Here is a 16,103-nt window from a genome sequence, read left to right as displayed (position 1 = left end):
CGAAATATCTGCCGTCCATATGTTCGGCACCAAAGATACCTCAAAAAATCGTCAATCGATGAACGAGCGGGCAAAACGATTTCATTGCGACAAGAGTAATTCTTTGTTTTGGACAGGAACTTGATAGGAACTTCTATAAATAACAAAGGCCAGCACCTCCACTACCGATTCGTTCCTTTTAACCTCTCTTTTAGTTCTCTCTCCGATGGATCCTGGTAGCTGGTGTTCGAGGTTAGGGTTCTACTTATTTTATCTTGGTCTCGGCTTTGCGTTCTTTGTGCTTGTTGATCGTCGAAGTATGCTTTCGTATTTAATAATGGTTTTTTATTTTTTTATGGAATATGAATTGCTCTTACAAGATAATACTAGATCGTTCTTTATGCTGGCGATCCTGTATACTGGCTGTCTTAGAAGTCGGTGGATCTAATCTGCAATCGATGTACGCTTAAGAGGTACTTGTTCTATGTACTTGTAATGTGGTACCAGAACCCACGTTTAGGTATACTGATCGCGGAGGAACTAATTAGATGTGGTATTATCAGAAGCCTCGTGCACTAGCGCTTAGCTTTTCTATCGAGTATTGAAACTAAATCGTACTAAGAATCTCCAAACAACCATTTCTAAAGTCGAAACAAATTGGGTGGTGAATGTTTGCATTGATTTGGTATGCATTTTCAGTTATAAACAATTCTTTGCAAAGCATTTAGGATGTTTATCCAAAATCCATCAGCAATTCTTCCTCCATGATACCCGCATAAGAGAAGACAGAGTTAATTAGTACTAACGTCGATTACATCTGGAGAACGTTCGGTGTCTATATACTGCTATTGCCATGCAATTAAAGTTATGTACACACTTTGGCATTGTCTTTGATTGTTAGAGCAATGCAGCAGAGGGGCAGCACTTGGGTCTGAGGAGCTCTTGGCTTTACCCTTGAGAATAGTTTAGCCACCTTCCTATGAGAGGCTGATCTTTTGCTATCCTTCTGATCTGACTAGTCAAGTTCTTAGTTCATTAGTAGCACTGTCACTTCTGCTTGAATTTGTGCTGCCAATCACCAAATTTTTTTCCGCGTCATCATAGTTGTACGAAAAGAATAAAAAAGAAAATCGAGTAATGAAGAGCCAATCAAGCTCTGAATGTTTGAAATCATAGAATAGTCAGAGCAAAATGCAAGTGCTATGCATGGGGATGTATTATCATAATAGAACTTCAAATAGTTGAATATCACTTTAGTGCAAAAAATTAAATGTTGTTGCTTATGCTTTGGTTGATGCATATAGTTTAAATTATGGTTGTATTTTACCAAAAATTACCGACAGTGACTATCTATCTTGATAATACTATGGCCTCAAATTGTTATATATATTTTTTGGACTTCAACATGTGCCTCTAATTAAGTGAAATTGTTTGCAAGACTAAATTGGAGTCTATACTTTGTCAGTGCCAGAGTAAACTCTCTGCAACATTTTTTTTTCTATTAGCCACTTTAGATTTCTTGACAAAGCAACCAAGATCAACATGTGCTTCTTGGTCCTTTAGTACATGCCCCCAGTATTACTTTTTTCCATTTATAAAACGTTAAAGTTCGGTTCATATGCGAGATACTTCCATGTGTTTACTCTAGTCATGCCATTGTGCTTTGTCTATGAATGCCACAATTATTGATAAAGGACTGCTATGAGCTGATTGCAATCATCTGTATTCTTTTTTCACTTAATTGTTCCCTTTCTCTTTCTGTTTGATCACCTCATATTTGCTTATTCCATTGCAGGGAATATTTGGTTATCAGCATTTGATCTTCATTTTCAGCATCTTAATTCTCTTCCCCGAGCCCATTGATGGAACCTTTTTGATGTCATTTTGCTGTAAGTTAACCACTCATTTTTTTATTCTTCTCCTTGCAAAAGTACTTGTATGGGTTGAAATAGACTTTTCATAATTTGTTCGAGAAGTTCACTTTTGCAATAAAGGAATATGACTTCAAACAGGCTTTTACTTGCGATGTGACATAAATTAGTTGTTTTAATTTATGTTGATGACCTCATTCTTGAAGGAAATAGTCTAACTTTTATTTCTAACTTCAAGTGATTGGATAAAGGAAAGATTTAGGAAATTTGTAGATTAACTTAGCATTCCTTGTCATACTTCTTTATGATGCTATAGGAATGCCCTATCTCCTAGTAGACCAAGAAACAGATGATTGTCTTAAGATCCTTAGCAGAAGTAGAGTACCTGTCAATTACAATAGTGACAAACAAGTTGTTATGGATAAGGGCTTCAGTGACATTGACCACTCATGACCAACATCTTTATTGTGATAATAAAGCCACTCTCCACATCGAGGTCAATCTCATGTTTCACGAAAAGGCCAAACATATTGTCCAAAGCCATGTTTAAATTAGAGTAATTTCAATAAGTTGTTTTTTAACCAAGTACCAATTGGTTGACATCTTAAGCAAGGCACTCAGAGGAGATTACATTTCCTTTCCATAGATAAATTGGGCATCTCCAATGTGTATGCTTCAACTTAGAGGGTCAGTGTTAAGCAAGCATTAGATAACTAACCCACTTTTAGCCACCTATATAGACAATTAGCGATTTTTTTCTTCCCACATTAGTTCAAGAAGAATTATTAGACACCTTAAGTGACAAGTAGCCAGCTATAGTTGAAAATTAGAGATTCATTTCATACCATTCTTCATAATAATCTAATATAAGCATATATTTTGATGATGTTAAAGAAACAAGTTCTTCCCTCAAAACTCCTTCCTCTACGTTTTACTCTTCTCTCTGTAAAACTGTCAAACTTTACATAGTAAAACGAGCGAACAAATCCTGAAAGGATCTTGACCTCTTCTTTTTAGAAGGTAATCTCTGAATGAAATGAGAGTCTTACACTTGTAAAGAAAGTGAACCTTAAGTGGTTATATCAAGTAATTGATTTGAATGATAGAAACTATTATTAGATAAATGTTGTGAGTTATCTTAATTGAGTTTTAATTTTAAGTGATATGTTGTTTGGAAGAATATTGAGGTTGGGAATCAGATGCACAGATGCACCTACATGTCAGATAGTGATTCTTTGTGGTTGCAGTAGATATTTGTGTGTGGGCTACTAAATTGGCTGACATTCCAATTAGGAATTGTTGGGATGGTGTTGATATTATATGCATTGTCCTATTCTAATTACGAACTGTGTGGGTGGTATTGATATTGGAAACATTGTCCTGTTGTGATCATAGTTTTATGGTGGATATCAATTGTAGTTTTATGGTGGATATCAATTGTAGTGAAGAGATATTTGATGTGAAGTGTTGATCAAGGCGAATAATCAACATTGAGTACAATATGAATTTCTGGTTTCCAAATTGCTTGATTATATTAGCGTGCTAAGATTGTTCTTTGGTATGGATCATGTGTTGGTATTGATATTCAAAATGGAATCTGTAATGATATTGACTGTAGCGGTGATTAGTGTTTATGTGATGATGATGGTGATTATAATGATCTATATGGACTATGGTGCTATGATAATTTTTAATAGATAGTTGGCATTGTTGATGAAGTGATCTGTGATGATTTAGGTTGCTTTAACTGAAAATAATTATCTAGTTTATGACTTTGATAGTGATGATTATATATTATCAATTGGGGAATGTCGAACAATGTGTTGATCAAGGTGAATTATTAAAATTGGGTGCCATAGATTTGTGGAGACATGTTGTATTAGTGTCTCAAATGTTGCTTTTTGATGCAACTGATTTGTTGGCATTGATCTTCAACATACATTGTATAATAGTATTGATGGTCGATTTGGATATTGATTGTGTGGATTGTTATCATGTAATAGTTTGTCAAAGTAGTTGACATTGTTGAATTTCAAGATCCACTGTATCATGGTGGTTACATTTGTTGAGGTTTGCCACTTAAAAATAATTGGATCATCTATTTCAGCGATAGTAGCATTGAGCCAATGATAAGATGTTGTGGTGGTAGCTCAGTAATTTTATCGAAGTAGAGTTGCAATGAGAAAAAGAAGAGAGACCATTTCATAGAAGCTAAAGTTCTTCAGCAACAAAACCTAGAAAGCTCATAAAAAGATAGTTGGGAAAAAAAAATATACTCGTAGTTCCCTAGACAATACATGCTTAACAGGTAATTTAAGATCAACAAGAAGTCCATCATCCTTGATGTTCTCTGAATTCTTATTTTCTGACGGATACAATTGCTAGAAAGAACATGCATGCAAATCAAACAAGAGATTAAAACCACAAAGTAAACGCCAACATAAAGTTCAGAGTCTCTAGGAGGGGTGACACAAAAAGGAAAACACTCACACAATTGCCATAGATCAAATGATTTTGAGATTAACTAAGTAACACCAAATCTCAAAGTTCATATTTTGTATATAAAAATAGAAACTTGCATGCTTTCCATCTCAGCATAGATAGAATATATGTATACATGGATTGGCATACAGAATGTACTGAATTCTAAGGTTTGAGAAGGCCTAAAAATTTGAAATACTTGATGATAACTACAATATTAAAGCTCATGCAATTACAAATAAGCAAAAGGTCAGATTATATTGAATATCAGGGATTAGACTTGCTTACGCAAAGCCATATGTCATAGATTTTGTAGTATAATTGTATTGCCCTAGAGCCATTTTCAATTAGGACATAAAAAGTTAATGCATATCCCAGCTAGATTTATGATATAGATGAAAAAAACCCCACCTTTATGATATGTGTAATCCAACTATTAATTATTAGATTCACTCGGAAGCATTGACCATATAATACCACTATAATGATTTTAATGGGGCAACGTCACTTTAGTGATTTTAATAAGAAGGTGCTGTTGGATTTTTGCGCAATATAAATCAGCCAGGTCAAGTAATTGCAAAAATATCTCCGTACGAGGTATTTCATTAAAACAGTGTGTGGAAAACACATCTACATAGTCAACGGCCAAGTCACCATGACGGCGACTGGTTGTTTTTTACTTCTTTCTTTATTGGAAGGTAGATGGGTTTGACTTGTTAAAGTTCTCCACTTCATACTTTATTCGTAAAAGGAGGCTCATCCCCATGAAAAAAAGGGGCATAGAGAGGAGAGGTCAGAGGAGGAAGAAGAACAAGGAAATAAGTTGATGTTCCAAAAGAGAGTTTTATCAGATAACTAGGAATGGTTTAATCCTTTTGTAAACCACCATGGTGCCACTTAATTGCTAAAACGAGGCTCATTTGCTTAATCTTTTCTTTACCTCCTTAGTAACTCTTGCTTCATTTGATGTACAGATGGTTCCAATGAATCAAGTGAGATGAATTAAGCTAAATTAAGAAATTATATTTTTATTTCATTCTCAGTCAAATGCCAATTTCGGTAGCATTATAATTTTTCCAAAATATACTGTGTTGGCGTTGACATGACAAACCCTAGTGGCTTGATACGATGTGATCGACTCCCAGTTGCCTGTTCCACAAATCTCAAGTGTTCGCTGTCATCACGTCTCCAATCGGCAGTCTCCAGTGTTGCTGCTGCCATTGTCATTGTCACGCCAATCAATTTATTGTAATGGTAGATTATGTTTATCCCAAATGTTCCTAACAGTCTGTTCTTAGAGAAATAAATCATGAAGTTAATTTATAGTTGATCGTCAAATGACGAGGGTGAGGGTGGGAGAGATTTTTTTTCTTTGAAGACATGCACCTGTTGTCTATATTTGGATTCATGAAACAACAATAATTCCTGGTCTTATGGGTTCACTAGTTAGGTAGATTGCTGGAGAAGTGGCTGACCAAAGTGTCCAATCATTTGACTTAATTATTCCTAGTCAACTTCCAATTGTTACGTTAGCCAATTGCTTTCACTCTATAATTGCTTATCCTTGCACAGATTAATCATGGATGGTCTCTCCAATCGTTGAAGTGGGAAGGGTTTGAGTGGCCACTTGTTGACGATGTCATTAAAGCAGTTATAGTTGCTTGAATGCTCGTGGTATTATAGGACAGCCAAGGCTTATGGGAATGCAAAGTAGATAAAGGGATAAGCTCATGGGTTGACTTCCCAGTAGATGGAATGGCGGCTTAGTTTAATGTTTGACTCATGCAACTTGCACGGTCAATGCTTTGTATAACGTAGTATCTTCCACCACGCCACGCTATGCTGGTTCTTTTCTAAGTGTCTTGGATTGTTTAGTCAAATTAATTAGGCTTAGTTACGCAATCCCTTCTCACTCCAGCTTTGATTCATCTGGTTGGATCATTCATCCAACTCGAAGAAGTGAACTGAGCCTATTATGAGCATCTTTAGAAGCTTCACTAACTACATTTGCCCGTGCATTCGTCTCCTTGATGGCTTCCCCTGCAATTCATCACATATTTTTAGAAGCTTCACTGTGCATTTTTGTGCTTCGGATCTCGTCGTGATCTTCTCTGCCGCGATCCGTTACCATCATTGGCAGTAGCCATGATGGTGAACTCTTGATCAATCAATGCAACAAGGACATGCACGATGAGCAAGACTGACGCCTCTGTAATATGAACAGTGCAGATGAACAAGAACGAAAGAAACTGGCTGAGCTCGGGCTCAGCCACGTTACAAACCCAATAGTAAGGTACTATCCTCTTCTTTCTGCCTCGTGTCCTTATTGACCACCACCAACAGGAGACCTACCCATTCAAACAGTGTCCTACATTGCATGGTGCGGTACTCTGCTGTTAATCTCTATCATTCCCATTATAATTAGTGCTCTAATTAATCTCTAAGCTTGCGACTCCAGCTCCCTCTTGCTTATGAAGGTGCCGTGGAAGCCGTACGGCACTCGTGACGGCAGCTCCACTGCCGCCTCCAGCTGCATGTTTGCAGCGTTCAACACCAGCAGCTCCGACTTGGACGTCCGCTCGTCGTGCATGAATGTCACCACGCAGCCGTCGTCCTCCTGGGAACTCGAGTCCCTCGCCACGAAGCAGGGTTCGCCGCCGTACCGGCCGTCGCCGAAGATGAACTTTCGCACTTCTCCGGTGGAGAGGTCGACCTTCGCGAGCCCGGAAACTCTCGGCCATGGCTCTGCGATGGCGAGGTAGGCGTAGCGGGTCTTCCTCCCCAGCTTGTTCCGGTTCACCATCCCGGCTTCCAGGTTGAGTTGGTTCGCCGGAGCTAGAATTGGGCGGCGCGTGGACTCGCCGGTCCGGAGGTCGAGTCGGATCTCCGAGAGGATGCTCGTGAGACTCTCCTCGGACTCATTGAAGATGGAATCCGGCGGCGTCATGCACGAGCCTATCACCACCACCTCGCCGGTGACCGGCTCTTCCCACGCGTTCCACAGGTGGAAGCAGAAGCAATCGGGCACGTCGATCCACACCATCTCGGCGGAACTGGCAGCGTACTTGGGCAGTATGCCGAAGCGTGCCGCCTTCGCGCCATCGTAGATGACCGGAGAGCCGCCGCGGAGCATCTCCGGCAGCTTGAACACCACCTGCTGGTCCGGCACCACGACGTAGTTCTCTGTGATAGCGAAGTCGTGAATCATGGTTGGCTGGTCGAGGGGGATCTCCACCTCGGAGGACTTGTCGCCGTTGGGGGTGAAGTAGAAGTATTTGAGGTAAGGCTTGCAGATGAAGTCATAGCTGAGCGAGAAGAGTTCCCTCGAGACAGGGTCCAACTTTGGATGCGCGATCATGGAGGAGCGCAGCTGGCCTTCGAAGTCGTACCGCCCCACTGTCTCGAGGTCGCCGGAAGGGGTGATGCGGACATGGTAAGGAACGTCGTCCTCTGACATGGCAAGGAGGCGGTCGGCGAAGTAGACGAGGCCAGCGTTGGCCACGCCCGTCCCTCGATTACCGTCCACGAGCCCGAAGAGACTCCGCGCGTAGAAGAGTAACAAGCGCGCGATGCCGGAGTGACCATGGAGCTCGCCGATCGCCTTGGGGAACACAGGCTTTCCTAGCGCGCGCTCCTGCTGGAGGCGCTCTGTCTCCGTGTAGCGGCAGGCGTACGATGCGGCCGTGCCGTTGAGAAGGGAGACGAGGTGCAGCATGCCGTCGCCGTCGAAGAAGTGGTGCCCGGCGACGGGATCGAACAGGGGATTTGCGCCGTTGCGGACGTAGACGCCGTCGATGAACGGAGGGATTCGACCGCGAACAGGGAGGTCATAGCAGGGCGGCTGCTCGTCGACCGGTGCGAAGTTGCCGGCAATTTGCACGGCTGGATCTGCAGTCCTCGGGAGAGGGCGCGGCCGCTCGAGCACCGCCGATATGAACATTTCCTCGGCGGCATCGAGAGCGGCCGCTGCCAGGCGCTGGAGCAAGTTCCACTTCAGCGCGGGCTTTTTGACAACAACTCCGGTAGTACCGGTAGCATCTTTGTTATAAAGCCGACGGTAGGACGGGGTGACAGTGGCGACGGAAACGGCAGCGTCAGAGCTGAGAGAATTTGCTGGGGAAGAGCACCGAATTACCACCGTGCGGTTTGACCGGCGATGGTGTTTGTAGTTAGAAATTGAATTGGTTGGTGAGTGCAGTGTGAAACCGGTAGCAGAAGCCATGGACGTCGCAGTTGGCGACCGATCTGTATCCTGTAAGCTCGGAGGAGTTGTCGGAGGAGAAAGGCAATTTCCAAGTGTGTGGCAGTTGATATCGGAAAGGGGTCTGAGGGGTGGCTATTTATTGACCTTGGGAAGAATTAGCCACGTGATCAATATTCTCTAATCTAATTTTAGTTGTCCCCGGTATTATAATGTCGCGGTAGGACATCTAAATTGTCATCTAAATATCCACGATTTGAATATCAGTTACGATGTATTTGTAAGAATTTTTCTTCAAATGGAGACATAACCAAAGGATGCTGAGTTTTTGGGCTACCCGTCACGTGCGCTTCCCGATTTACCTTGATGATCAGTGGAAAAATTTCATGGAGCTGGGCCGGTCATCTCAGAAATAGTCAATGAGGCTAACTGAAATTATCATTTTTTTCTAATATAATTTTAGTTGCCCAAAGTTGATTATTACATGACATATTTATAGAATTGAGCAAAGATTGATCGAATTTTGATAAAAATGAGGAATTACTCTTATACGATTATTAATTTCGGGGGGTAAATCATGAAGCACTTATAGTGAACGACAGCAAATCCTTAAAAATGCTCCATAATTGCGGTCGAATTTTGGTTGGAATCCGATCATAATTATGTGTAATCCCTCTTTGGATTCACATTCTTATCCAGGTTATAATTTAAGTCGGGATAAACGACTGGACATTATCTGAAGGTCGGCGATGGGCGGGCGATCGGGTTGTCATGTGCTAAGAAGTTATAATTATTAAATTTGATACTATTGACAAGTAATTATTAATGTTATAAGAAATATTATACCAAATGTTATAAGAATTTGGTATAAGAATTACAAATTCTCTATAACATTTGGTATAACATTTTCTATAACATCGAATTATTGACTAGTTGTATCAAATTTAATAATGGTAACTTCTTTGCACTCGACATTCGGTAATCGACAGTCCCATATTTATGAATTTGTCATATGATCCACACCTATAAAAACGCCCTGTAATTATGGTCATATTTTGGTTGGAATCTGATCGCAATTTACGACCCTTCTCTAAGATCATTTTTCTATTCAGATCGTAGTTTGGATCGGACTAGATAAGTTGAAAATAACTCGGAGGCCTCCAACGATGGACATGTGTCTTGGCTGTCGGGTGCCGAGAAGTTACCATTATTACATTGGATACACTTGACAAGTCAATATTATAGAAAATATTATACCAAATATTACATAAGATTTGCTCCCGTAGCATCGGACGGCCTACATGATTCACAGCCCACAAAGTTGAGTGTCACCTGATTAACGATTCATGCTATTTCGTTACTCGCTGCTCCATTGACTGACTAATGTCCGGAAGACTGTGATGGCAGTAATGCTTATTCTTATTCTATTTATAATTAGTCGATTTCATTGCTTTTGTCTGGTAACATGTAATGCATTTTATTTTCCTTTTCTAAATTTCATTGCTTTACTTATTTAGTTATTCATTTATTTTTCATAAAAGCTATTTGGAACTCCCACATTAATGGAGTTTTAATTTTTAAAAGAATATTAGATAACTTTATATACATTGCTTACCAGTAGTTTTAATATACGCAGAGTGTAGTAAAACAGGTAGAAAAGATGTAGACATGCACGAGTATAGTTATAGAATCGTGCACGGCCAATTAATTGCAACAGACAGAATCATCCGCATGGAAAATGTTGAACAACTTGGTGCTTCTACGCTAAGCATTGCCCAAAAACAGTGATCAAAACTAATTGGTCAAAAAAATTCTAGTGACCAACACAGAAGTCTATGGCACCACTGACCTTTAGTTAGTTTAATATAGTGAGAAGGTCAAGTTCCACAAGTTAAGTCAGTGAGGTACGTGCTTTACTTACCACATTCGATTTATGTTCTTCGATCGGTCCTCTACCTCTAGTCAGCTCACCTCACTCGTGATGGCTATCGTATCGATCTGGCAAAGAGTCCCTCAACTTGTGAATTCTTAGACTTAAGTATTCAGCTGAGTTAATGCCTTATCCTACATTTGGTCCAGTCTTTGTTGCTTATTAGAAACTCTATTTAGGAGCTGTTTGAGTCTAACAATCAACATGCACAGATTGGAGGACTGTCGCATTCCCCAGCAAACATTTGACGAACATTTTCCATGCAACTTTACACATTAACTCTTGATGCCAAATGTATGTTCCACGAACAGCGCACTGGCAAAAACAACACGAGTTAAAGAGAACTCGTCACATTGCTGTCAAATCTTCCTTTTGTCCATAAATAGCTGGAATACTGGCCAAACGAATATATGGTCGAGTTAAAGTATTCAAAGACCTACAAGCAAGATGACTGAAAATGCCTACATGCATTCCTTGTGCGACTCCCAGACGTAATTTGCATGCATAGCAATTGCGTTGCACGCCCACATAAGCATGCAGGACTACTACACCTTCCACCTCAGGATTGAAAGGTGGACATGTGTTTTTGTTTTCCTGCAAGTGGTTTAGTTGGAATGTAATTGCTTTTTCATGAATCCAGAAGATCAAATGGATTAGGATTAGCAGAAAGTTTAGTCCAACACGTGTTTCTGTCATTGCAGTTTGTGGTGCCCTTCTTTCTCCACTCTGTCCTTCCTCGAATTGGCTTAAACTTTAGGACGTGTCTTCGTATAAACTCTGTATGCAAGCAATAACTAGGTTGATACTTATCTAATTGTACAACAACAACCCTTATGTCATTAGATGGGGTTGAAGTTGATTATAGGAATCTTTTTATACTAACGAATTTTATCTTTTACTATATCATTTTTTATTTTAAATAAATTTTATATTATTATTATTATTAATTAAGTTTTTTTTATCTTTCTCATTTTATCATTTAATATACGTATTTATCATAATTTTATGTACTTTTCTAATTATAAGATTTAGAATTTTATTTGAAGTAGAAATTTTGACTGTTGGTTCAAAATGAGAGTTTTGCTTACTGTACTCGCAGATGCATAATATTTTTTTTTTTTAATAATTCAAATGTCTTAGTTTCTCTCCATTAATTATGGAGATAAACAATCCTCTCATTTAATTCATCTAATAAATAAATTCAAGAGTATAATTCATGAACACACCTCCCATATATATTGGTACTTGTCATAAATGTTAGGTTTGATTTGTAGTTAGAGAGAGGAGGGGGAGGGGGTGAATAGCTCGTCGCGCTTATTAACTTGATGCTTTGTGATGATGATGCAGCGGATAGAACTCAAAGCAAAACTTACAACGCTAACATAAAGGATTTATTTGGTATCCACCTCAAGAAGAGGTGACTAATCCAAGGATCCACACATGACACACACTCCACTAAGAAAATATTCTTTGATAACTACCGGAGGTGGAGAAAGCTCGTATAAGAACTCTCATAACATACAATTCAACACAAGAAGAAAATATAAGTACACAAAGGAAAAACCAATTCTTGCTTGACTTTGTTGTTGAAGAATGCCTCTTGAATCTTGGAAGTGCAGCAACACTTATCCCAAGAGCTTCCAAGAATTGGTGAAGAGTGTTGGAGAAGATCGCGTGAAGATTAGAAGAAAAAATTGTGAGAAGAAAGCTCGTCATGGCTTTATACTCGGCGCTTCCAGGGCTCCCAATCGATTGCCACATCAGATCCGCTCCATCCCAGCTGTTCAAAGCTCACTACCTGCACAACGGTCATATCCTAATCAATTGACCAATCGATTGGGGAGACTTGAATTGTTCGACTGATCGATTCAGAGTTCCTTTGTGCTCTCGCTTTCTCGTGAGAATTTCCGCCCCAATCGATCGCTTGATCGATTGGGTTGCTCTCTGTGCTCGTGATAAACAACTCCCAATCGATCGACTATTTGATTGAGTTCGGTCTAATTTAATCACCTGATCAAATTGACCAACCCTAACTTGCTTGAGTTTGTTGGGACCGAAAAGTAGCTAGAGGGGGGGGGGGGGGGAATAGCTCTTCTCGTTTGCTCGTCTCGTTTGGTTGCGCTTCGTTGCTTGTTTCTTCAAGAGATGACAGCGGAAATACAAAGAAACAACATACAACGCTAACACAGTTGGTTTACTTGGTATCCACCTCACAAGAGATGACTAATCCAAGGATCCACACCTACTCACACACCTTCCACTAATAAAACTCTCCTTTATGGTAACTACCAAGGGCGGAGAAGCCCTACAAGACTCAATACAAGAAGAGAGGAAAGGGATACAAGAAATACAAGCTTACAAGTTTACAATGAGTGTAAAACCCTAACCCTAGTTTCTTTTCTTGCTTTGATCCGCCTCTTGACTTGGAAAACTTCCAAGATCCTTCAAGAACTGGCGACTAAACTTTGAGAGCGCTGTGGAGAAGCTTGTGAAAGATTGGAGATGAATCTGCGAAGAAGAAGACACATAAACTAGCCGTTGTGTCGCAACGGCTAGGGCTTGGATCGATCAGGCACACTCCTGATCGGTCCAGGAGTGTTCTGATCGGTCCCCAGACCGATCAGCCATCTCACAGAGCCGCACTGATCGGACTCTGATCGGTCTGTGGACCGATCAGGCCTTAGGCTGATCGGTCCCCAGACCGATCAGCCAACTCTTGTGTGAGAGTTGGCCTCGTCTCTGATCGGTCTCCAGACCGATCAGTAACTCTCACAGAAAGCTACTGATCGGTTACTGATCGGTCACCAGATCGATCAGATAACTCAATGTATCACTGGATCGATCCACTGATCGATCCAGCTCTTGGTTTTTACCCAAACCAAGGCCCAAGCCTTCCACACCAACATCCGGTCAACCTTGACCTATTGGTACATCATGCTTAGCATCCGGTCACTCCCTTGACCTGCTAGGACTCTCCGCCAAGTGTCCGGTCAATCCTTTAGACCCACTCGGACTTTCTCCTTCGTGCCAAGTATCCTGTCACTCCCTTGACGTACTTGGACTTCCCAACACCAGATGTCCGATCATCCTTGATCCATCTGGATTTTCCCTTGCCCGACTTCACTCACCAGGACTTTCACCTAGCTTCACTTATTAGGATTTTCACCTGACTTCTCTCATCAGGATTTCCAATCTGCCTGGCTTCACTCACCAGGACTTCCAAACTGCCTAGCTTCACTCACTAGGGTTTTTACCTGGCTTCACTCACCAGGACTTTTACCTGGCTTCACTCACCAGGGTTTTCCATCTGCCTGGCTTCACTCACCAGGACTTCCAAACTGCCTAGCTTCACTCACTAGGGCTTTTACCTGGCTTCACTCACCAGGATTTTCCATCTGCCTGGCTTCACTCACCAGGACTTTCCCTTGCCTGGCTTTACTCACCAGGACTTTCACCTGGCTTCACTTACCAGGATTTCCCGAATCAGGTTGACTCACCTCGGGTCAACCAGGTCAACCTTGACCAAAGATTGCACCCACAATCTCCCAAGTTTGTATTCTGTCAAACATCAGAATAGAACTTTTATATTCTCGTCAAACATCAAAATACAACTCGAGTCAGGTCAACTCGAGTCAGGTCAACCAGGTCAACCTTGACCTAAGGTTGCACCAACAATCTCCCTTTTTTTGATGTTTGACAAAAACCATAATCAAGTTAGGTTAACCTGATAACCTACTTAGGTTTCCAATGTTCTTCCTTGAACATTCTCCCCAAACTCTAATGTTCTTCCTTGAACATTCTTTGGACATTCTCCCATTCTCCCCCTTTTTGACACACATCAAAAAGAGTGAATCAAGGTTAAGAGTTTCTTCCTAATGAAAGTCCCATACCTTTCATTGAAACCCTTAAATTCCCCCTTGATACTAAAGTCAACAATCAATTTAGTGATAATCCCATATCACTCAAGTTTTTAGAGTAAAAAACTCCTCCTAAACATCAACTCCCCCTTGACTAATAGGTAAAACTCCTCCTAAAGATCAACTCCCCCTTGACCATTGCACCAACAATGTCTTGGAGAGTTTTAAACCTTTAGAAATCCAAAACACAAACTGTGTTTTAACTTTCAGCTGAAATTTCAGACAACACAGTCGAAAATCAGCATTTTGGCACGCCCGATCGGTCACCAGACCGGTCAGACCTCACTGGATCGGTCACCAGACCGATCCACACTTCCCTGGATCGGTCCGGTGACCGATCCAGACCTCCTTGGATCGGTCCGGTGACCGATCCAGACCTCCCTGGACCGATCAACATCCCCTCTGATCGGTCCACAAATCTCTGATAGGGATTTCTGATTTTTCTCCCGAAATTCAGAAACCCCAAAAAAATCACAGAAAATTCCAAAAATTGTAAAATTTTGAGGATACATTCCTCATAACATATATTATTACGGAAAAATAGTTTTCTATGAAAATACTTCATATTTTCAAAGATTGACACAAACTTGAAAACTTGCTAAAACTTTAGTGTTTTCTTCAAGTTTTATGTCTAACTATTCAATGATGAGTACAATCAAAAGATAGCCTTCACCAAGGTTTTCCAAAATCATTTTGAAAACATTTTCAAAACCAATTTCCCACCATGTTCCTTGGGCTTAATGCACATGACTTGTACATTAGCTTTCCCAATGATGGGAAAACACATAACTATGTGTTTTGATGAACTTAAAACTCAAAAGAATGTACTAAATCAACATATTGAGTTTTGCTCATCATCCTAACATCTCACTTGTATCTAATGTGCACTAAAACACATACAAGTCATCTTATAGGTCTTTGTGAGATGTGAGATTTTGGTTTTGCCCTATTCTAGGGATCATGCATATCTATCTAGGCATTTGGAGTGGTAAACATCCACCACGGATGTTACTTGTTGATTCACTTGTTAAACAAATGCCACTTGTTTATTTCACTTGTTGTAAACAAATGCCACTTGTTGAACTAATGCCATTTGTCCTTAAATTTAGGAAATAAAACTTAATGCATGATTGATGTTATGACATACATCAAAATGCAATAACTTTCAAAAGAAAGTTCCTATACTACATGATGTATGTATGACATGACATGGTATTTTTGTATTTTTCATGATAAGTCATGAATGCAAAATACAAATAAAATATGATGTCATGGCATATTATGGGCAAACAATCATGGCAAGGTTTAGCATAAATAAAAGTATACCTAGATTCCCTATCTAAGTATCCTTAATCACTTAGCTACCTTAAAAGGTTAAACCTAGATTGCTCTAAATGCTTCAAAAAAATGTCAAAACCTAAATTGACATTTCTATTTCTCTTGATTTATTTATGCCACTTAAAAATTAAGCATATCCTCAATTGTTGGCATATTCCATTTTTCATCAAGAGTAATCACATAAACCAAGGCCCGGATTGCCTTAAATTTCCAAGAGAATACCAAAATCCCAACTTGGTATTTCTCAAGGTTTTCCCAATTTGTGCCATTTTAGATAGAATCAATCTTTCCACCATTAGGCACATTTTACTCTTTCAAGGAGTAAATAATCATTTCAATTCATTTTCAAAGGTTAACAAAAACCTTGAAAATGCTCCTTGAGTGTC

At 40.2% G+C, this 16,103-nt stretch overlaps 1 protein-coding gene and 1 long non-coding RNA gene across 3 annotated transcripts; one reads left to right on the top strand and one right to left on the bottom strand.

Annotated features, from left to right (window-relative positions):
* The first annotated feature begins 110 nt into the window (after window positions 1-110).
* Window positions 111-5,711, top strand: LOC121968000. 2 transcript variants are annotated; one of them, XR_006107894.1, is made up of 3 exons: window positions 111-231; window positions 1,775-1,868; window positions 5,477-5,711. It is a non-coding gene; the product is annotated as an uncharacterized LOC121968000 (long non-coding RNA). The 2 variants fall into 2 exon arrangements; XR_006107893.1 differs by having other exon boundaries at window positions 5,448-5,711.
* An 884-nt stretch (window positions 5,712-6,595) lies between these two features.
* On the bottom strand, window positions 6,596-8,792 carry LOC121967999 (9-cis-epoxycarotenoid dioxygenase, chloroplastic-like). The gene has a single exon (XM_042518525.1). The coding sequence runs from the start codon at window positions 8,551-8,553 to the stop codon at window positions 6,772-6,774; it is 1,782 nt and encodes a 593-aa protein (XP_042374459.1). The 5' UTR covers window positions 8,554-8,792; the 3' UTR covers window positions 6,596-6,771.
* Between the last annotated feature and the right edge of the window lie 7,311 nt (window positions 8,793-16,103).

This window comes from Zingiber officinale, chromosome 3B (genome assembly GCF_018446385.1).
Source record: "Zingiber officinale cultivar Zhangliang chromosome 3B, Zo_v1.1, whole genome shotgun sequence".
Classification (NCBI taxonomy): Eukaryota; Viridiplantae; Streptophyta; class Magnoliopsida; order Zingiberales; family Zingiberaceae; genus Zingiber; species Zingiber officinale.
Note: the sequence above shows the minus strand (reverse complement) of the source record. Positions and strands in the feature narration are given on the sequence as shown.

Excerpts from the sequence above, each read along its gene's own strand:
- LOC121967999 (XM_042518525.1), bottom strand. The coding sequence starts at position 8,553 with ATGGCTTCTGCTACCGGTTTCACACTGCACTCACCAACCAATTCAATT.